The sequence below is a fragment of the Rousettus aegyptiacus genome, unplaced genomic scaffold, assembly GCF_014176215.1.
Source record: "Rousettus aegyptiacus isolate mRouAeg1 unplaced genomic scaffold, mRouAeg1.p scaffold_m13_p_17, whole genome shotgun sequence".
Taxonomy (NCBI): domain Eukaryota; kingdom Metazoa; phylum Chordata; class Mammalia; order Chiroptera; family Pteropodidae; genus Rousettus; species Rousettus aegyptiacus.
In genome coordinates this window covers 13,124,991-13,146,711 of record NW_023416292.1, presented here as the reverse complement: position 1 = coordinate 13,146,711, position 21,721 = coordinate 13,124,991, and the positions used below count along the sequence as shown (strand labels likewise).

Sequence of the window (21,721 nt, the reverse complement as noted above, 5' to 3'; positions counted from 1 at the left end):
GAGGCGGGGGCGGTCGGGGGCGGAGCATGAGGGAGGGCCGAAAGCGGCGACGCGGGCACCGGCAAAAGGCGATTGGTCGTCCGAGTGCCTCACGTGATCCCAGAGGGTTTCCATAGAAACGCTTCTCTGCGGTCCTGTCTAGGGGGTCTGAGGTTGGTTGCGATGGGCACTGGGGGCGGGTGGCCTTGGCTTTTGTTGCCACCCGCCGCAGCCAACGGCCTGTCATCCGGGTCCCGCGTAGGGTCCAGCTGGCCCGGACTTGCCTGAGAGGTGGGATGGACTGGCTGTGGGACCAAGTCCCCTGCGGTCGGCAGGAGTATGAGGCGAGGTGATGCAAGTCCCGGCGCCCAGCATCGTTTTAGTTGTCAGAGACAACGCTTCGGACTGTGCGCTGCCAGTGGCTGCACCCTGGAGCCTAGAACCCCTTTCCCGGGGTTGGAACTACGTTGCACGGCCAGCGGGAGGTCCCCAAGGACAGAATCGAAAGGTCATCTCTTTGTCAGTGCTGTGTGGCAGCACCGCGGAAGCACCTCCAGAACCTGAACTAGGTATCATTTACATTGAAAGGGAGCGAGTGTGTCTGGACAGGAGCTGGGGTCGGGTGGCAAAACTGGGGTGAACCTGTGGAATTTGAGGTAGGGTCAATCATTGATTGACATCTTAAAATAAGTGGTTGTGTGGAGCAAGAATGCTAGAAAAGGGTAGCGGCGAGTTACGTATTCCGGTGCTGAGGGGAAACAAAATGTGTAACAATTAGTAGAAACCAGACGTTTAAGATTAACATTTGTGATGTAAGATTTAAGCAATCCCTCTAGGCCAGCTTTTTATTATACTTGATATCCCCATTTCTGAGAGCAAAGCTCTTAATGAGGATGTAAAGGCACTAAAACTGAGGAAATGGTGTTATGCTGTGTGTAACACTGAAATATGAATATTTGCGGAATAACATTAATTTGGATCTTTGGTCGGACACTGCTGAGATGGGTTTGTTTTGCTGACATCCTGTCAGGTCTACTTTAATTCCACCTCTGGCAGAAGGCTGGCTGTTGCCCGTTAAGGACCCCGATCCTTGGTTTCCTGTGCTGTACTGAAAAGAGCCCTGGGCTTAGAATCAGTAAAGCCTGGTTTGAGTCTTGAGTCTTTCAATTTATTTGATTGAGGGATGTCACTTAAAATTCTAAATCTCAGGTTCCTCATTCTGGAGTGGGGCTAATAATGTGTACTTCACAAGATTATTCTGAGGATTAAATACAGCAAAGTGTTTTGAAGCTCTAAAATGTACATGAATGTGAAATACATGTTACCCATACCATTGATTTTGGCACTAGACATATATTACTTAATGATATATTGTGTTTTATCTTGCCCCTGGAAGAGATGGAAAAATTCTGGAGGGCAGAGGCTGTCTTATATTTCTTCTGTATCTTCCTTTAGGTCTGACATAAAACCAAGTACTCAGTACATTCAGGTACTTGGTTATTCTTTGATGAATGAATAAAATGTGAAAGGTATTATAGTCTGAGAATCACACTGAGAATAATGAACCAGTAAAAAGAGGAAGATCTTAAAATCAAATCTTCATTAGATGTATATTGCATATGCATTTATATATGTATATATGTCTATTAATATATGTATGTGTATATACATATGTACGTATATACACATGTGTGTATATATGTGTGTGTGTCAAGACATATATATATATCTTGAGAGAGAGAGAGAGAGAGAATGTGAACGAATGAGAGACACAGACACCCCTCAGGAGTGGACTGCATCCTTTTTCCTTGGGAGGAAGAAACAATATGGCATTTTTATTTTCTCAATTAAATCACCCTTCTAGAAGATAAATTATTTAGGTGATGAAGTGACATTTCTTTAAATTAACATTCCAGTTATGACCAAAAATGCTTGTAAAAACTCCCCAAGGACTGTCTGAAGACAGCAAAGAAAAATTTTCTACTTGTTGATAATCTTTATTTTAAAAAGTCATATACCAACGTATCAGATCATTATTATGGTGAATGGCATTATATAACTTAGAATAAAGATTTGTTTTAACATTTTTCCTCAGTTTCAATATCTTGCTAACTTTAGTGAGAACTAAACGATATACTTGTTTAGATGCTAAATATCATCGTACTTTTTCTTCTAAATCAAGATTTTTTGAAGAGAAAATTGAACATTAGAAGCACTACTGAGAGCAAATGGTAACAAGGATTTAAGAGCTAATACATCCCTTCTCCATTTCTATTTTTTTTTTGTATTAAGTCTTATTTAGGAAATTTCTTTATTTTCTTAATTTAGAACTGGGAAAGAATCCCAGAGTAGAAAGCAACTTAAGGAAATAGAGAGAGGGATTAAACAAAAGATCAAGTTGCTCAAGGGTATAATTGTTTACAGTTGCTCAGACTTTTGCTCTACATGTTGAATGTGTTAAATATGATGAATTTTCAGCTGCATAATGCATACTACATTTGAGATGTAGTAATGTCAGAAATACCTTTTCCAATGCAGTATTTTTTATTGTCTCACAATGATAAGTACCTAGTACATAGTAGATATTTAACATGTTTCTATCCAATGAATTAATAATTTGGCAAATTACTTTTGGAATCACATTTAGAGACTGAGTATTTTTTAATGGACATATTAATTACCTCTCCACAGCTTTAGGGAAATTTGTGTGTGTGTAAAGAAACCTGTCTTTAATTATCATTTAATTAGAAAATACACATTATTACACTGATGATGCAGACAGTGGAAGATCTTAGTTAGAAAGGATTTTGATAAAACTATCCTGTAATGGGTTTTTCCTTTCAGATATTTTAAACCAAGTTCTCTATTCACAATGTGCTTCTTTTTCCCAAACTTGCCACTGAATTCTTAATAAACCAAGGCCTTGAATCCTGCAGCATGGCAGGGTTATTATTTGAAATGGAAGCGAACTCAGTATTAATCAAATATGTCAAACATGTGCTGTAAATATAAAATAAATACATTTCAGTTCTGGTAATGATGATTTAATTCCACTGTTCTGTAGCAACATAATTACTACAATATAAAAAGATTTTTTAGCGTGTTACTCATAGACTATATTATGGTTTAATGCTTGTACTTAATAACCAAATGAATTGGTTCCATGTTGGAACCACGAACCTTCAAAAGCTTCAGGTGTTTTTTTTTTTTTTATTATTAATTTTAGCTCTACATATGATTACACACTGAGGTAGAGTAGATAGGGTGAACTCTTTTACAATGAGAACTTTATTTATATATTAGTACTTAAAAGATTAAAAATATAAATCTGTGCTCTTGTCTCAGGAAAAAAAGTCAGTGCTAAATTAAAGAATAAACCTCATTTATAAACATTTTAGTGAATGGGACTCTATTTCTACTTTTTTACCTGTTTATGATAATTTAAAGGGAAGCTATCGATAAAAAGATTTATTTATTTCATATTCTTTCCTGTTCCTGGGATCTGTTGTTAATGCTAACAGCCGTTTTGAGGTTACATATCTTATCATAGTATACAATCATGATATTTGAGGTAAGGATACTTTTCATCATTTATATCTTCTTTTCTAATATTTAAATCACTTCTCTTTCTTTTTCTTATCTGATTGCATTAGCTAGACTCTTGAAAACAGTTTTGAAAATTGGCTTCTTTTCTCCATTTTTATTTTAATGGAAATGTCTTTGATATTTCACCAGTTTATATTTCCTATTGCTTTATGATTTTTAGGCATGATGGCTGAAATTATCAAATGGTTTTTGGAGGACTTAATGATAAAAATCATGTGTTTTTTTATCTTTATTAATATAATGAATTATATTTACATATTTTTCTGCACTGAACCATTCCCACATTTCTAGAGTAAACTCATATTTGGTTACTATTTTAATTGCTTGATAGATTTGATTACTTTATGTTTTATTTACATGATTTCAGAATCTATATGTGTAAGTATGATTGATTCATAGCTTTATTTCTTTGTGCTCCCTTTATCCGGTTTTGATATTAGGGTTAGTCTCGGTTCGTAAGATGAATTGAGACAATATCTGTCTTTTTTCTATGCTCTGGAATAGTTGGAGTGTTAGAAAATTGCCATGCTGTTTTTTTCTTTGAAAGTTATAGAATGTGCTTTCATTGCTAGGCTTGCTCATATTTTTAGAGGTAGGTCTTTGATCTTCTTTATCCCCTGCAATTATTGACTTGTACGGTTTTCTTTTTTCGAGTCAATTTCAGAAATTACATTTTTCTAGTAAATCATGCATTTCATCTAGATTGCCAATTAATTGGCAAGAAGTTGCACAAAATATTTTCTTAACAGCTATTTTAGTTTCTTCCATGACCATAGACAGGATGACTTTTCTCATTGCTACTACTATTAACTAAGCAAAATATTAAAATCAACATTTTTTCTTTTTTTCCCCTCCTAACCCAGTTGTCACAAATTCTAGAAACATCTCTTTACTCCTTATAGAAAATAGTCTTCTCAAACTTCTAGTTTTGATAGAATTTGAAAGATCCTACAATTTCTATCTCTACTATTTTTATCCTTATTAATATTTTATTAATAATAGCAACCATTGATGACTATTTATCATGTATTAGGCACTGGTTAATAAACTTTTTACTGTACTTACATTATTTAATCCTCAGAGTAGCTCTAGGACCTAGGAATTAGTGTTCTCATTTTATGAATGAAAAAGTAAGGCTCAGGCTGAGATTAGTTAACTCAGCCAATGATTCTCAGTGAGCAAGTAGCAGACTGATTTAGGAATTAGGACAGTCGGATTCTGAAGCTTGTGCTTTTAATCATCACTCTGTACTTCCAGTGAGTCTTTCTCATTATTCTCAACTCTACTACTTACCTTTGTGCTAAAATAAGTCTATAAGTATCAAAGGTTAAATATATCCACGCGATAGCTTGAAATGAATTGTTAACTGTGAACTTAAAAAAATCTTGTTATGGAAATGATTTTTTAAAAAGGTATTTATTTCTTTTTCCGATATTCCTGTGAGCTTTCCCCACCTATCTCACCTGTCTAGTCTCTGAGACTGGACAGAGCCCGTTATCTAATTAGCATACCACTAAAGATGTCTCCTTTTTTGGTTATGTGGAGAAATCCGTAGGTGTCGATTAGTAATTCCACTTAATTTTTTAAAATTACGGCAAAATACCCATAACATGAAATTTACCATCTTAACACTTCAAGTGTACACTCAAGTAGTAGTAAGTACATTTGCATTGTTGTACAAGCATCCTCACCATCCATCTCCAGACCTCCTTTTATCTTGAAAAATTCAGACTCTGTGTGCAGCAAACAGTAACTCCACATCCCTCCCTCTCCCCAGCCCCTGGAAGCCACCATTTTACTTTCCATTTTTATAATTTGATGACTACGTAGGTATCTCATATAAGTCAAATCATACAGTGACTGGTTTATTTCATTTAGCTTGATGTCCTCAAGATTCATCCATATGATAGCATTTGTCAGGATTTATTTTTTTTAAGACTGAATCATATTACCTTGTATGCATATACCACATTTTCTTTATCCATTCATCCACTGATGGGTACTTGGGTTCCTTCCACCTTTTGGCTATTGTGAAAAATGCTACTATGAATTTGGTTTATACGAATGTCTCTTTGAGACCCAATTTTTAATTATCATGGGTATATACCCACAAGTGGAATTGCTGGATTGCATCATAATTCTGTTTTTAATTTTTTGAAGTTAATTCCACTTAATTAACTAAATAGGGCAATAAAGCAACGTTCCATTGCATCAGGTCTCTCATTTGCTACATCCCTGAGAGTGGTGAGCCTGAAGGCCTGATCACTGCACTGTACGAGTTTGCTCCATGGAACTGTTGCTCTGATGCATGCCATCTTAGAGCGGATAGCTCACATCTCTTGTTTTTGAGATGTTGAAATAGAGGCTACTTGCCTAGGGCCAACTATCTTTATGCTCTCTTAACAGCCTCATATCTAAGCTTGACTATATTGGCCTCAACTCATGGCTTATCAGTACCATTCGTCTTCTAGCCCCAGTCTTATCTAACCAGTACACAAATTTAACTGCCCAAAACACTTTTCTTTCCTGTCCTTCTGGAAACATTTGTCATACACCATTGCTATCCAGGTTCACATTTGAAATACAAATTCATCATAGATTTCAGACTGTGTTTCTAACTGCATCCTTTGTAGCCTGATTGATATTGTGGTTTTCTTGACCACTTTAGAGATAGAGTTTATGGCAACTGATGGGATCTACATTTTTTTTCTGAGGAGGCCACAAGGTGGGTGGGTCTCTCCTATCTCTGTGGGGTGTCACCAGCCAGCCTGGTAAGAAGCTTCAGAGCTGGCTTCCCAGGCCCTGTACACTTGCTGACACCATTAGCTACGTCACTCAGCTGGATCTACTTTTATAATGATCAGGGAGGCTGAATTTGTTTTGTTGGGGGTCTTTGTTTTAAAACTCTACATCCCAAATTGTACACATGATATCATGATCTAATAGTAAACTTCAACAATACCTCTTTAAATAATAAGGACAATATACCCACAATACAATTATATTCCAATAATTCTATACAAATTTTCAGATTATCAATAGGAATTTCTTTAAAAATTTATTTGTTTGTTTTAATCACAACAGGAATTTCTATTCTAAACAATTTTCTTTTCTTCTAAGAGAAAAGTGAAGCAGCAAATGTGAATTCATTAAATACAAGCTAAGTACTCTAGTGTACATGCTCAGGTGGTTAGTGAAGGAGCACTTTCTAGAAGTGTGTTTTGAACAAAATTTTGAGAGAAAGTATAGCTATGCACTGGTGAAAAAGAAGTGGTCAGATAAAAGGGAAGTAAATAAAAATTATGCATTGAGGAGCTATATCAGAAGGAGGGGGAATGGATACTAAGGGGGAAAAAAAACGTATCTACTGTAGGATGGTTAAGCAGGCACTTGGCTGGGACGGAGAAGAAACCTTTGGGACCAGTGTTTGATGAAGTTATTGAGATGAAGGTTCACAGCCTGGCTACCCACGTTTTGCCTAGGAATTGTGCTAGACCCTAAGGGAAAACCAAAGAAGGGAAAGAGACAGTGCTCGACCAATAGGAACTTAGAATCTCGCTGATGAGACAGGGAGAGCCTTGAAAGCCAGTAAGCGTGGCTTGGGTATTATGTGACGTGTGATGGAAGGAGCCTTTGGAGAGTCTAATGTATCATCCTGCCTCTATCATCTCAGAAGGGAGGGGTCTGAGCTGGGAAAAATCAAACTGAGCAGGTGGCTAGATTTCAAAAATCAATTTTTGTAGCTATATCTAATCGATTAGCAAAAGAGCTTTCTCCCCACACGAACCTATTTTGAACCACCTAGAAAAAGGAATGGGCTGCCTAAAATCTTCTGTCCTCAATTAACAATTAATGGAAAATCATTGGTTTGCTTTTGCAAACAGCACTTAATGCTAGTTACTTCAGGTTTTTTTTTTTTCTTCCAAATTTACAATAAATTTTAATACTGGAACCAATTTAGGAAGCTATTTGGTCTGTAGGCTTTTTTAGTGGAAAGATGATGTGGGTAGACTAAAATAATGACATTTTCTTTTTCACACCAAAATATTAGCAAGATACTAACGGCTCCATTTTCATACTGTCACTTTCAAAATAAAGGAAAGATATTAAATGCTTATGGAAAAATTTTGGATTATGTTAAAAATTGTGTAGCTTTATCATAGTTGAGATAAATTATTCATGTTTTGCCTTTAATATATCAGTTTATCTCTATCTTAGATCAGACCTAAGAGAGAAAGTTTCTAGATTTTTGTTGGCTACCTCTGGTGGTTGATTGGTCTTATGTTATAGGAATGTAGATTTTATTTTTTCTATTTCTTTTTTTTCTTCTTTTCATCTCTCTCTTTGCTACGTACAAGCTGTTCTGTGATTTCCACTGTCTCCACTGGCATTGCCATGGGAGGCCTTCTGAAGTCCTTGGTTTCCCGGAATGACATTTGAGGCATGTTTAAGTGCCTTACGACATTCCTGGGTTTATATGGATTTTGACCCACGTGGATTGGTGGTAGGTCTCTGAAAGGCACCAGCACAAAAATGACAGGAACCCTGAGGTCTGGTGTCAGATTGGGTTGCGATTGTCTACTTGCCACTTGAAAAGACTGTCCAGGAAAGACATTACTTAAAGAGGAGCTCTCTAAAGCTGCCTGAGCTGTTATGTTCCGATTCTCTTTTGTCTGGGGAAGAATATCAGTGAAATAAGGCTTCACTCCCGTTATGGCATTGATTTCGTATGCATTGTACCTGTCAGCCAGGGCTCTTCCGGTTAAAATGGGCTGGAAAACAGCCGATCCTGCGACACTGCTCACGAAGTTGTTGAGGAGAGAATGCCAGATCCCACCACTTATTGGGCTCAAAGTGACCTTGGGCCATAGACTGGCCAGGCTCCGAAGAGCTTCGCGGTTCCATGCTGAGGCGGGAGATTCAGGCTCAGTATGATAGAGCTGAGAGAAGTAAATGCTAAGAGTGACATCTGGATACATTATCAGGAAATTGTACATTTTGCTTATGCAGCAGTGGTCAGCTTCATTACAAGGGGAGTTGCTGGAATACAGAATAATATGCCTGATGCCATCGTTACTGTATATGGCCGAGTCAAAATAGCCATTTGCCTCAAATAGCATTGATTCTGGATGGGTATTATTTCCTGTGCAACTGCTGGCGTGGCCCTTTTGCACCAGGCTTCCTGAAGAAGTTTGCAGTTCATAAAACGTGAGGTGTTTTGGTTGAGGATATGTTGGCCCATATGGGAATCCAAAAATCTGATAAAATTCTGTGTAGGGAACTCTTGCTTCTTCCCCTGTCCGAATGTGGTAAGGACAATTAGAACAATCTAGAGAGAAGCTTAGCCAGTAATAAGGTTTTACTATCGTTCCACGATTTGCTAGGTATTCCTCGTATAATGGCTCCATTGCTAGTTTTATTGTCTTCTAGCTGCAACCCTGAACAAGGAAGAGAAAATATATATAAAACCAGTGCAGGAAAAATTAAAGACACTGCATTCATTTATTGAGCTATATTTTTCTTTAAAGCAGGTGGCATAATAATCATAGTAGCATCTTTGATTCTAAGATAGTGATCTATATCCATAGATTAAAAAGCTCAGGATTCATCTTTTTTTATTGAGATTCCTGGGGAGTGGGAAGGAGACAGAAAAGAAAGGCACAATACACCTCTGTCATGTCAACTTAGCCCATAGGAGTGGGCATCTGCCTCAGTTTACTCCCAAGTGTTATATTTTTCTCCAGCAACTGAATTCCCACCTTGAGGCTTCTTAGACCTTATGTAGCTTTTGCTCAGGGCCCTGGACACTTCCTGCTTCGCCCTTGGCCATGGGCTGATCACCTGGAACCTGACACCATCGCCTCCTTGACCCTGAGCATTGTCTCTCCCTGGAGCCTCTGCTCTCTCAGCCTTTCTCATCAGACTGGCTCTCTCTGAATATCAAAACCTGCTGAAACCAAGCCTAGAGTCTCACTCTCTTTCGAATACTGTGCCCTGGATGTGGTCTGCCATTGGTCTGCCACACCTGGCATCCAAGTTACCTCTCAGATTACAATTTTAACTCACTCGTAGAAAAGTTACAGGGTGATTTTGCTAAAATGTAATGGAAGCAGAGGCCCTTTCCTATCTTTATTATTTTTGGGGTCAGGGTAGTGGCGTTAACTAGATATAATGGTCTCAGGGTTACCCTTTCGGGAAGCAGAAGACCTCGTCTTTCAGGATGAGGACAGTATGGGAGCTCCTGACCGCTTTTCTAGGCATGCCTGCCTGCCTTCGCACCCTCTCTCTCACGGTAGCCGTGAACGTGCAGGGTCACCGTCTTTAAGGAGACCTTGAGAACTAGTGGCTTCCCTGGGTAACAGAGGGGGCCCCGGGGTTTCATTCTTGCCTGTGGCTTTTCAGTGTCACCAACCGCGTTTCCCTGTTGGCGAGGTCTTCACTTTTTCAGAGAGTCTTTTTAGGGTTGTTCTTTGATCTCCCTTCTCTGGGGTGGGGGTGGCGGGGGGGGGGGCGGGTGGAGAATGGGAAAGAACTCCTGCCCTCTTTGAACTCTTACGGAATATGTGGGTTACATCATCAATTTGCCATCCATCCCAGGCTGTCTTGTATTGTTTCGGTGCCTGTCCTTACATTCTCCCCTAACCAGGCAGAGACGTGCCCTGGTTAGCCCAGGACCTACCTTTGGAAGCTTGACCGGTTGACAGGCCAGGATGGCTAAGCCTCGTTTCCCCGGCGTCCTGTGTCCCTACCCCCCCCCCCCCCCCCAGTCCTTTTCCTGCTCCGTCTGTGCCCTGGGAACTGCGTGTCGTGTTCCGTAGGGCAGATTTGCTGGCAGCGAGAGGCAGAGGTCCGCAGAACCCAGCTCCCCCCTCTGTCGTCAGGCTGCGAGTGGCCCCTGGACTGCGGCCGTGGGAGGACAGCCTGCCTTAGTTTAACACAAACGAGGACAATCTGCTCTCTTGTCACCCAGCTAGGCTGTAGCGAGTACTGGTAAAGCACAGTTTGCACTGGAGTAATTGGAGAATGGAGTTTGCCTTCCCAATCTGTGCGCAGTCTGTTAGCAGCTAAAAACAAATGTTAGCAGTTATAATCACCAGCGCGCCGTCTCCAGGCGTGGATCACACTCCAGGTGTTCTAGGGGATGGTCATTTCCTTGGTTTTCTTCCTTAGGTCCCAGGCCCTGTTTCGGGTAGCTTCGGAGGGCAGTCGTGCTGTAAAGAGTCACCTCCTGTGTCAGGTCGGGCCCCTTGTGCAGTTTGTGTCTATGGGTTCCTTTGAACTTTGCTGTCTCGAGTTAGGAAGACCTCGCCGAGGTGTGGCGCCTCTCAGAACACTGTTGAATTGATGCCATGGTAACGTTTGCAAAGCAGCTACTGCTAGGATACGGCTCTGACACGTATTACTTCATTTGCATTTCAAACCACCTGTTCTGAAGATGAAAATATACATGCAGGCATAGTCCAGTCTGGGTAAAGCGTAATATCTTACGGTTTAAATGAACGCGTCGGGGTTTTTCTCCCGCCGAGGTCACTCTCCTCAGCGCCTTTGTCCTGATCTAGAGTAGGTGCCCGGCTCAGGGTGTGGACAAGATTTGCTGGCTCTGTGTCCCATGGCAGCTCCGGGGCCTGTCCTGGGGAGGCTGGCCCTGCAGTGAGAGGGAGGCACCTGTAAGCGAAGGTGGGACTTGACCCCCCACAGTCCCGTAGGCTCGCTCCTTACTCGCAACTTGGCTGATTGATTCTGTGCCAGAAGTTTCCTTCCTCTTACAAGCTCCCTGGGAGACCCGGTGGCTGACGGAGGAGCCACTCGTCCTTCTCCATTCTTCTCCCCTGGCGCCATCATCTGCACAGCATCTCCTAGGCCGCTGGACGTGTGGATAGTCACGTGTGTGCTCACTCTCGGTCACTCTCTCTCCCTTCCTCAGGCCTCTGGAAGGAGCGCGTGGTGAGTTTTATTACGTATTTCCATTAGTTACCATCGGAAGGCCTTAGCGTATGCACTACGCTAAAAGTTGCGCATCGGGGATGATGGAAGCACCTAGGAGGCCGCCCGCAGCGGCGTCACCGCTCTCGTTTCTCACAGCGAACCTTCCAGTCTCCCCAACAGCGACAGCCCTTTCTCCCCCTGAGGGGTCCTTGTAGCTTCGCTGTTTGTTATTGCTCGCGAACCCCTCGGCCGGTTATTTTCCGGTACGTTTCCCCCCAGTCTCGCCGCGGTGCGAGCTCACGCTGCTGCGGATGCGCCTTTGCTGTAACCGCTTCTAGCTTCTGTTTCAAACCATCTCCTAACTCAGTGAACTTGAAAATGTAAAACCAAAAGTTGATCCTCAAAGTCCATCTTTTATTTAACCTTAATAAATGATATTCCATTTAAAAATATTACCTTAAAACTGAGTCTCTGTCCACTAGTATGTTTATCAATCGTGTTTTAGGATGGTTTCAGGGACAAGTAATTCCAAGTAGCCAGCATATTTTAAAACAGCCGTATTGAGGTATAATCGACAAATAAAAGGTGTGTATACTTAGGGTGTACAACTTGATCTTCTGATATATTTATACATCGTGAAATGATCACAACAATCAAGCTAACTAACGTTCATCTTCTCGTACAGTTATCGTTTTTTTGGTGTGTGAGTGTGAGAACACTTAAGATCTACCCTCTTGGCAAATTTCAAGTATACCGTACAGAGTTGTTTACCATGGTCACCACACTCTACATTAGGTGTCTGGAACTTACTCATCTTGCATAACTGACGCTTTACACCCTTGGACCAACATCACCCCACTTTCCCCCTCCCCAGCCCCTGGCGATCACCATCCTACTCTACGTTTCTCTGAATTTGACTATTTTAGATCCGCATGTAACTGAAGTCATGAAGTATCTGTCTTTTTGTGACTGGTTTTTTCACGTTGCGTAATGTCCTCCAGGTCCATCCATGTTGTTGGAAGTGGCAGGATTTCCTCTTTTAAGTGTATATATATACCACATCTTTATCCATTTATCTATCTATAGGTTGTTTCCGTATTTTGACTGTTGTGAATAACGATGCAACGGATATGGGACTGCAGATATCTCCTTGAGATCCTGATTCTAATTCTTTTGGATAAGTACCCAGCGGTGGGATTACTGGCTCATATAGTGGTTCTGTTTTTAATTTTTTAAGAATCTTCATACTGTTTTCCATAACGGCTGCACCAATTTACATTCCCACCAACAGTATACAAGGATTCTCCTTCCTGGATCCTTGAAGACACTTGTTATCTTTTGTCTTTTTGATAATGGCTATGCTAACAGGTATGAGGTTGATATCCCATTGTGGTTTTGGTTTGCTTTAGTGGTTTTGATTTGCATCCCTCATGATTAGTGATGTTTGAGCACCTTTTCATATATCTTTTATTTTCAAGAAACGTCTAATCAGGTCCTTTGCCCTTTTTAAAATCAGTTTTTTTTTTTTTTTTTTTTTTTTGCTATTGAGTTGAATGAGTTCTTTGTATATTTTGGAGATAACCTCTTATTAGATACGCCGCTTGTAAGTATTTGCTGCTATTCTGTAGGTTGCATTTTCACTCTGTTGATTTTCTTTTGCTGTACAGAAGCTTTTTCGTTTCATTTAGTCCTGCTTGTCTATTTTTGTCTTTGATACCTGAGCTTTTGGTGTCATATGAAAAATCAAACCAAACCAAACAAAAAAAATCACCAAGACCAATGTTAAGAAGCTTTTCCTCATGTTTATATTTAGTAGTATTATAGTTTCAGCTTTTACATTTGTCTTTAATCTATTTTTAGTTGATTTTTGCATATAAAGTAAGATAAGGGTCCAGTTTAATTCTTTTGCACAAGCCACCATTTTTTTTAAGCCATATTTTTTACCACTAGATGTAGGAAAACTCTCAAGGAAGGTCAACTTTGCAAAGTTCCATTTAGGTTGTACAGAATGACTTTAAAAACTAAATTTAGTCACAAGGAAACAAAGGACCTTGATCATGTTTCCTACTCACAACTTTTATCGCTAAGTTGATGTTTACAAGAAGGGAGAAACTTTAAAGGAACACATAGCTTCCCAAACAGACTCCTTTCTTTTTTGTTAACCTGTGATGTTTCATCTTTGTTCAGATTAGTTATGATGTATATTATCTATATAAAAGCAATATGCAGTTGTAATGAAGAAGGCCAAACTCTCCTACACTGATATATATATATATATATATATATATATATATATATATATATATATATATTTAAAAGACCTTTACTCAGTTTAACACTACAAAAATTGTTTCTAATCTATGTTCTGACATCCAATTTGAGATATATCCAAGATGGTTTGTGTGTTGCCAGTTGCTGCGTATAAATCTCTTTGCATGACAAGAAGTAAAATAATTTTTATTTTATTGCTAAAAATTTTTATTTTATTTGAACATACTGTGGCCTATTAATTATATAATTCATTGCTTTCGCAGAAGTTTGGTTGACACTCTAATGCCCACATTCATGTAGCAGTAACAAATTACCTGAAGAAAAACTGAAGGAAAAAAAAACTATCATGAAATAAAGAAGTGCAGAGAATTCAGTTGATTTCACAGATCTTGCTAAGGAATCAGATGGAAAAGATAGTATAAGATAAGCATTAGGATTGAGAGGAAAGGGAGACAAGAACGCAGAGGATGGATCTTCTAGCTTGGGGGGTGTCATAAGGAGAATGGCCACCAGGTGGCAGCACAGTCTGAAAAATGAAACTTTCGGAGGATGACCCTTATTTTGCTAAAACCACAGACTTCCTCTCCGAATTCCTCCATGTTGTTTCCTCCCATTATCCCAAGGGGAAACACAAACAGATGTTTAGAATCAAAGTTAACTTCTAAAACTTAAGCTGAGGAAAAGTTCAGGGCGAAGGCACTGTCTTTATCCTGAGTCTGTATTGATGCTCTAAAAAAGATTTCAAACTATCTGTGGGGAAGGACCAATTTAGTTTGCAAACCATTATACATTAGTAGTTTTGTAAAATTCAACGAAAATGATTTTAAAGAAAAAATAAACAAACGACATAGAAAACATAAGCCCATTTTAAAAGTAGTTCAACAGTACAGATGAAGATGTTTAAAAATTTTAAATTACATTTCAGTAAATATGAGCAGAATGGTTATCTGTTTTTGCTAAGCACATTTAGTTCAGCTGACTTTTTATACTAAGGTTTTCTCAGTGAAGGAAGCAGTCTGTTGCTTTAAGTTCTTGCTAAGCTCCTCAATCTGAGCAACTACTCTAGAACCTTCTAGTTAAACTAAATCACATTTTCCAATATAGACCATTCAAGGTCCTCTCAAATCTCTATTAAAGTTTTTAAATACTCTCAATTTCTGTGCTCGTTCACACTGATACAGTTTGTGGGCGGGCCCTGGCTCACGGACTTAGCTGTGAGTGACATTGCTTTCATGTACTTCTGTCCCACTCAAGTCACTATCAGGCAGTGATTCTGCCTAATTAAGTCACTAAATTTTGTTAAAGTTGATTCCTCTGGCTAACTTATACTACAAATGATGAAGAATTGAAATGACAACAATATACAATATTTGTCCTACTCTATCTGGCTTAATTTACTTAGCATAATATCCTGTGGGCTCATCCATGTTGTTGCAAATGGCCGGATTTCCTTCTTTTTTTGAGGCTGAATAATATCCCATTGTGTGTGTATATATATGCATGTGTGTGTGTGTGTGTATGCGCGCGCGCACATACACATATACATATGTATACAAATATATACATATATATACACACATGCACACACATGCATACACATACATACATATATATATAAATAATTTCTTTATCCATTCATCCGTCTATGGACATTTAGGCTGTTTCTGTAGCTTGACTGTTGGGAACAGTGCTGTGATGGATGTGAGAATGCAGGTATCAGTTTGAGATACTGATTTCATTTCCTTTGGATAAATATGCAGGCATGGGATTGCTGAATCATAGGGTGGTTCTATTTTTAATTTCCGAGTAACGGTTACTCTGTTTTCCATAATGGCTATACCAATTAACTTTTCCACCAATAGTGTATAAGGGTTCCCTTTTTCCCACATCCTCACCAACATTTATCTTTTGTCTTTTTGATAACAACCATCCTAACAGGTGTGAGGTAATTATCTCATTGTGGTTTCGATTTGCATTTTCCTGATGGTTAGTGATGTTGAACACCTTTTCATGTGTCCGTTGGCCATTTGTTTGTCTTCTTTGGGAAAATATCTATTCACATCCTCTGTCCACTTTCATTAGATTACTTGCTTTTTTTTGTTATTAAGTTGTGTGAATCCTTTATACGTTTTAGATAATAACTCTTACGAGATATATAGCTTGCATTTATTTTCTCCCATTCTGTAGGTTGCCTTTTCAATTTAGTGATTGTTGCTTTTGCTATGCAGAAGCTTTTCATTTTAAAAATTTATTCAGATATTTAGCTATCTATCTATCTATCTATCTATCTATTTATTTATTTATTTAAGTTTATCAGGGGTAACATTGGTTAATACAATTATATAATTTTCAGGCATACATTATAATTTGACATCTATATGTTCTATTGGGTGATTACCACCCAAAGTCCAGTTTCCTTCAGCTGCCATATATTTGATCCCCTTTACCCACTTCACCCTCTTCCTACTCCCCTATATTTGACCTTGTTTCCCCCCCCATCCCTCGCCTCCGCTCTGGTTACCACTAGTCCATTGTCAATGTCCATGAGTCTCTGTTTGTCCTGTTCATTTGTTGCTTTTAGGTTTATATCCCACATATAAGTGATATCACGTGATTTTCAACTTTTTCTGTCTGGTTTATTTCACCTAGCAGGATTATCTTGAGGTTCATCCATGTTGTTGCAAATGGTAGTATTTCATCTCCTCTTATGGCTGAATAATGTTCCATTGTATATATGTACCACAGCTTCTTTAGCCAGTCATTTATCGTAGGACACTTCAGTTTCTTCCATGTCCTGGCCACTGTGAATAATGCAGCTATCAACATCGGTGTGAAAATATCTTTTTGGAATGAGTTTTCAAGTTTTGGGGATAAATACCCAGTAGAGGGATTGCTGGATCCTATGGTAGATCAATTCTTATCTTTTGAGGAACCTCCATACTGTGTTTCATAGCGGCTGCACCAATTTGCAGTCCCACCAGCAGTGTATGAGGGCTCCTTTTTCTCTGCATCCTCTCCAACATTTGTTGTTACTTGTCCTATTGATTATAGCTATTCTAACAGGTGTGAGATGGTATCTCATTATGGTTTTGATTTGCATTTCCCTAATAGCTAGTGATATTAAGCATCTTTTCATCTATTTGTTGGCCATTTGTATGTCCTCTAGGGAGAAGTGTCTGTTTAGGTCCTCTGCCCGTTTTTTGACTGGATCATTTGTTTTTTTGTTGTTATTCAGTTGTATGAGTTCTTTGTATATTTTGGATATTAGGCCCTTATCGGAGGCATTGCTTGCAAATATATTTTCCCACTTGGATGGTTGTCTCTTTACCTTGTCGATGATTTCTTTTGCTGAGCAGAAGCTTTATAGTTTGATGTAGTCCTATTCATTTAATTTTGCTTTTACTTCCCTTGCCTTTGAGGTCAAATTCATAAAATCCTCTTTAAGTCCAAGATCTTTGAGTTTCATTCCTATGTTTTCTTCTATGATTTTATTGGTTCAGGTCTTTTATTTCAGTCCTTAATCCATTTTGCATTAATTTTGGTGTGTGGAGATCGGCAACAGTGTAGTTTCATTCTTGTGCAGGTGGCTTTCCAGTTTTCCCAGCACCATTTTCCACTGTGTGTATTTGGTCCCCTTATCCATGATTAGTTAGCTGTACACGCATAGATTTATTTCTGAGCATTCGATTCTGTTCCATCATTCTCTGTGCCAGTACCATACTCTTTTCATTACTATAGCTTTGTAATATAGTTTCAATTAGAAAGTACGCTTCCTCCAGCTTTATTCTTCTTTCATAAGATGGCTTTGGCTATTCAAGAATTTTTTTTTATTTTATGGTTCTATACAACTTTTAGGGTAGTTTTTTCTATTTTTGTGAAAAATGCCATTGGAATTTTGGTAGGAATCGCACTGAATTTGTAGGTTACGTTGGGTAGTATAGACATTTTAACGATATTAATTTTTCAAACCAAAGAACACATGAGGATGTCTTTCCACTTATTTGTGCTTTCTTCAATTTCTTTCATCATCTCATCTTATAGTTTTCAGTGTTTGGGGAGGCATTCCCCACCCCCCGCCCCCCCACCAAGCCTCTATACTGAGAAAGATAGCTTCCTTGTCATTTTTTTTTTCTTTTTCTTTTTCTTTTTCTTTTTTTTTTTGCTGAGAGAACAGCCGTCTCAGGGTTTATGGGGCAGGGAGAGGCTCTGTTCCACTTCTTCACATTGAGCAAACCCAAGGCTTCATATCTATTTTCATGTGGCTATAAAAAAAACAAGTTTCTTGCCTACCAGTATCCACACAGACTCTATGGACAGCCTAAATATTAGTGTTGGTGTAACATATCTGTACTTATGTACTTACCTAGTTTTGGTTCTAGAATTTCCCTTATTTTCCTGTGAATCAACTGTGCATTTAGAATCTTTGTTATAATTTATCCAAAAATTCTAGGGTGTGTGTATGTGTGTGTGTGTGTGTGTGTGTGTGTGTGTACTTAGACCATAATATTGCTGCCTTATAGAAGTCTCGTTTGACTGTGAGTCCCTAACTTCACGGCCATGTCCTGCCCAGCGTCAACCTGAACCAAGTGTGTGCTTGCTGTGTCTTTGGACATGGTACACTCGGTTTGCAAGCATCCACCTGGCAGACAGACCTCTGGAGCTCGTATGTGTTTCCCTAGACTGTGCCTGGACTGGCCTTGGCTTCATCTTGCTCCAGCTCGTCTATGTTGCCAAGATCCCAGCATGCTTTGAATTCCAACCTACCTGAATTATGTCAACCTCTATTCTTTTTCTTCTGTTTCCAAGACTCTGTCTTTACTGATTTGCCAAACTTGAGTCTGGTTTGAGTTTATTTCCTGGACCCGTCTTTCCACAAAGGACTCTATTCCTGATTGGAGAGTTTGTAGTGTGGTTTATAGCAATGTAGGAATGGGTCCAACTCAGGATTCGGATTTCTAGGATGCCCAGATGGCTTAGCAAAAAGCTTCAAACATTCCACCTCATTTAAAACAATACTTAACTTCCTGAGCATGTAAACTCCAAAGACTTTCTATTACATGTTGATAATATATGCACCTATAGTATTAATTGAGGATAAACATTGAATTACTCTTTTTGTCAGAGGTGTTTACAGTTGAGGATACCTTTTGATTTGTTTTTATTTGCTTAATTCACAAGTAGCCATCTCCCCAACACCAAATACAGTGAGCTGGGGCTGGAGTGTGGCTGTTCTAGTCCATGTGCCCGTTCATCCTGAGACCTTGTAAGGAAACTGAGTTTGGTGAAAAGTGCCCAGAGAACTCGACAGTACTGGATGGCTCATTTTTCCCAGTTTGGACTTATTTTTTTTTTTAGAAAGCTGCACCAATTTACCACTGAAACATCAGTCTTACTCAGAGCAACTCCAACTGCTGTGCCAGAGGTTCATTTAATAACGAACATGGCTTTGAAGATCCAACAAGACCTCTGGTGGCAAGAGAGTACTATGTGCTAGTGATGAGCCCACAGAAACCGCGGGTTGAATGGCTGGTCAGTAGTCCAACAGAATCTAATCTTCATCGGGTCCATCCTTTGGGGTTAATGTTAGTGTCCTCCTTTCAATCACTTTGTCCTTGTTTAGAGTTCTCGTCTCACTTTCTCTCTTCCCTTTCTTGGCAGGATCTTCAAAAGGAATTAGGAGGTGCTCCCAGAAGTTGCCTTTGAAGATCACTGCAATGTGTATACCTGTCAAAAAGGATTGGCCAAACCCTGTTGACAGCTGTTTTACCCATCAAGTCCTGAGCCAGTCTCAGCTCTTCTGTTATGATCTGATCATCTAGAATGATCTGAAAGAAAACCATCAGAGCTAATTATAGAACCCAGAGTGATTTTCAGATGCACCCCCCCTTTTTCTTTTTCTCATACGGGGAACTCAGGAATCTTGTACTCTGGATGAACCCAATCTACATTTTTGTTGGAATTGGAAAAGTAGGGTTTTAGACTTTAATGTGAAGGCAAAACACTTTCATTTACTTAGGAACACTTAAAGTTTATAAGGTTTTATTTCTCCTTTCTGTTTCTTGTTCTTTCTTTCCTTCCCTCTCTACCTTTCTCCTGCCCTTTCTCCATCCCTTCCTTCCTTCTTTTCTTTCCTTCCTATCCTTCATTTCCCCCTTCCTTCATTCCCCTCTTCCTTGCCTTTCTACCGTCTTTTCTTTCTTCCTTCTTTGCTTATATCTGGGTAGCTTTGAACATATTTAATATTTTGGAAAATAGACATTGTTCAGGGGAAAGTATTTTTATTACAAAAATGTGGTTTAGAATAATGAAACATTAGTCTTGGAAATAAAACATAATGCTCTTCTATTTCAGCCGTTTTATAATATTTGAATCCCTTCTACTCTGTCCACAGCTTATAAGGGGTTACCTACATCACCTGCAGTGATGCAGAAACTCTTTGTCTTGAAGTAGCCCTTTACAACTTCCAGCAGCCCTGACAGTTACTTACTTGTTGTTTCTGTTGAGTTAAAATGTATTTTCCTATAACATGTATCCACTGCTCTTCGGTTTCTCTCCTTGGGACCATACAGAGCAGTATTTTTCTAATTTTAAGTTGAAATCCAGTGTTGTGAAATAATCTCGGTAGCATATAAGCAGCATTAAAAGAGAAGGAGAAGAAATAGAGTAGAATGGAAGTAGAATAGAAAACAGCAGAGTATATTACAAGTAGTAAAGTCTTCGTGAAAGTCTTGATAAAGTTATTTAATTACCTAATGCACTTCATATGTGAACTGGATCACAGTGGTTAAAAAAGTCTGAAAACTGCTGAACAGAGCATGCCTGATGGCCGTCCATATAGCCGAGCCATTCTCCTGCCCTAGCTAGCCTTTTCTTCTCAAGCTAACCCTTTCCTTCCACTCATCCTTGTGCATCATCACCTCTCATCTCCTTGCCATCCTTAATACACCCTAGTGTAACTAGTTTATATTATAAATATGGACCTGTTATTAAGCCGTGTACCTAGCTGTGCTCTGGCTGAAACAGAGGCAGGAAGGACTATCCTTTTCCTGGTTAGCAGAATGCACTTCAATGCATTTCACTGTAGCCCGAGGCTGGACGATGTAGTAGTTAATTGCAGAGACCCAGGGGCCGCTGGCCTTGGAGTCTATTTGTTCCATTTGTCTAAGCCTTGGGTAAGCCGAATAGTAACCTTGGGTGAATTATTTAACCTCTGCGTGCCTCAGTTTCCTCATCTCTAGATAGGCTAATAGTATTTCATAGTATCTTTTGTATTAAATGATTTAATGTATGTAAAGGACTTAGGACAGTGCCAGGCATATAATACTCAGTATTTTTAAAGCAATGATAGCAAATTGTCGCTCCATTGCACTTTTATCCCGTCAAATGTGTAGAGCTTTCTGTGTGCGGCCGTGTTCCCAGTTTGCCAAGGGCGGCCCATTTGCAGCTGTTGTTCTGGCATAATTAACGGTGCCTCCTTTCGCTCTCGAATGTGACCCAGAGAGAGCCTCATGTCTGAGTATTCTACACTACATATATATATATATATATATATATATATATATATATATATATATATAGTAGGAATTAACATTTTCCCCAGTTATATGCCACCTTAGCTAAAAGATACATCTTTTCTCACTAAGGACTTGATTAATTTTGGAGTTATGTGGAATACCTTCCTTTTTATTTTCTGACTGAAACTTTACCAACTTTCACCATCTCTTCCCTCCTCGACAAGTGGCAGAACCAAGATTGAGAGTAGAGGCTGCCTGACTCCAAAGGCTTTCCCTCTGGGCCCAAGGACCTGGGCTGACTGTGGCCCGTCATTCTGTTCTGTGAAGACCTTTTCGATTCTGATTAAGTCTTTCAGGGTATTTATTAATTCTCTGAACTTCGTATTATTCACACTTTTTAAAAATTCATTCAGTGAATATTTAAT

General features: G+C 39.2%; 2 protein-coding genes across 5 annotated transcripts in view; one reads left to right on the top strand and one right to left on the bottom strand.

The window, feature by feature from the left end:
- The first annotated feature begins 131 nt into the window (after positions 1–131).
- Positions 132–21,721, top strand: part of RGL1 (ral guanine nucleotide dissociation stimulator like 1) — a 194,661-nt gene continuing 173,071 nt past the window's right edge. For 2 of the 4 annotated variants that reach the window (XM_016145592.2, XM_016145594.2), the window contains exon 1: positions 132–548. The gene's annotated coding sequence lies outside the window, so the exon portion shown is untranslated. The remainder of the gene's footprint in view (positions 549–21,721) is intronic. The other 2 variants (XM_016145595.2, XM_016145598.2) reach the window with 2 other exon arrangements.
- APOBEC4 (apolipoprotein B mRNA editing enzyme catalytic polypeptide like 4) lies at positions 6,478–10,891 on the bottom strand. Its single transcript, XM_036234525.1, has 2 exons — positions 10,680–10,891; positions 6,478–9,023 (listed from the first exon to the last, which is right to left on the bottom strand). The coding sequence occupies exon 2, from the start codon at positions 8,991–8,993 to the stop codon at positions 7,896–7,898; it is 1,098 nt and encodes a 365-aa protein (XP_036090418.1). The 5' UTR covers positions 8,994–9,023; positions 10,680–10,891; the 3' UTR covers positions 6,478–7,895.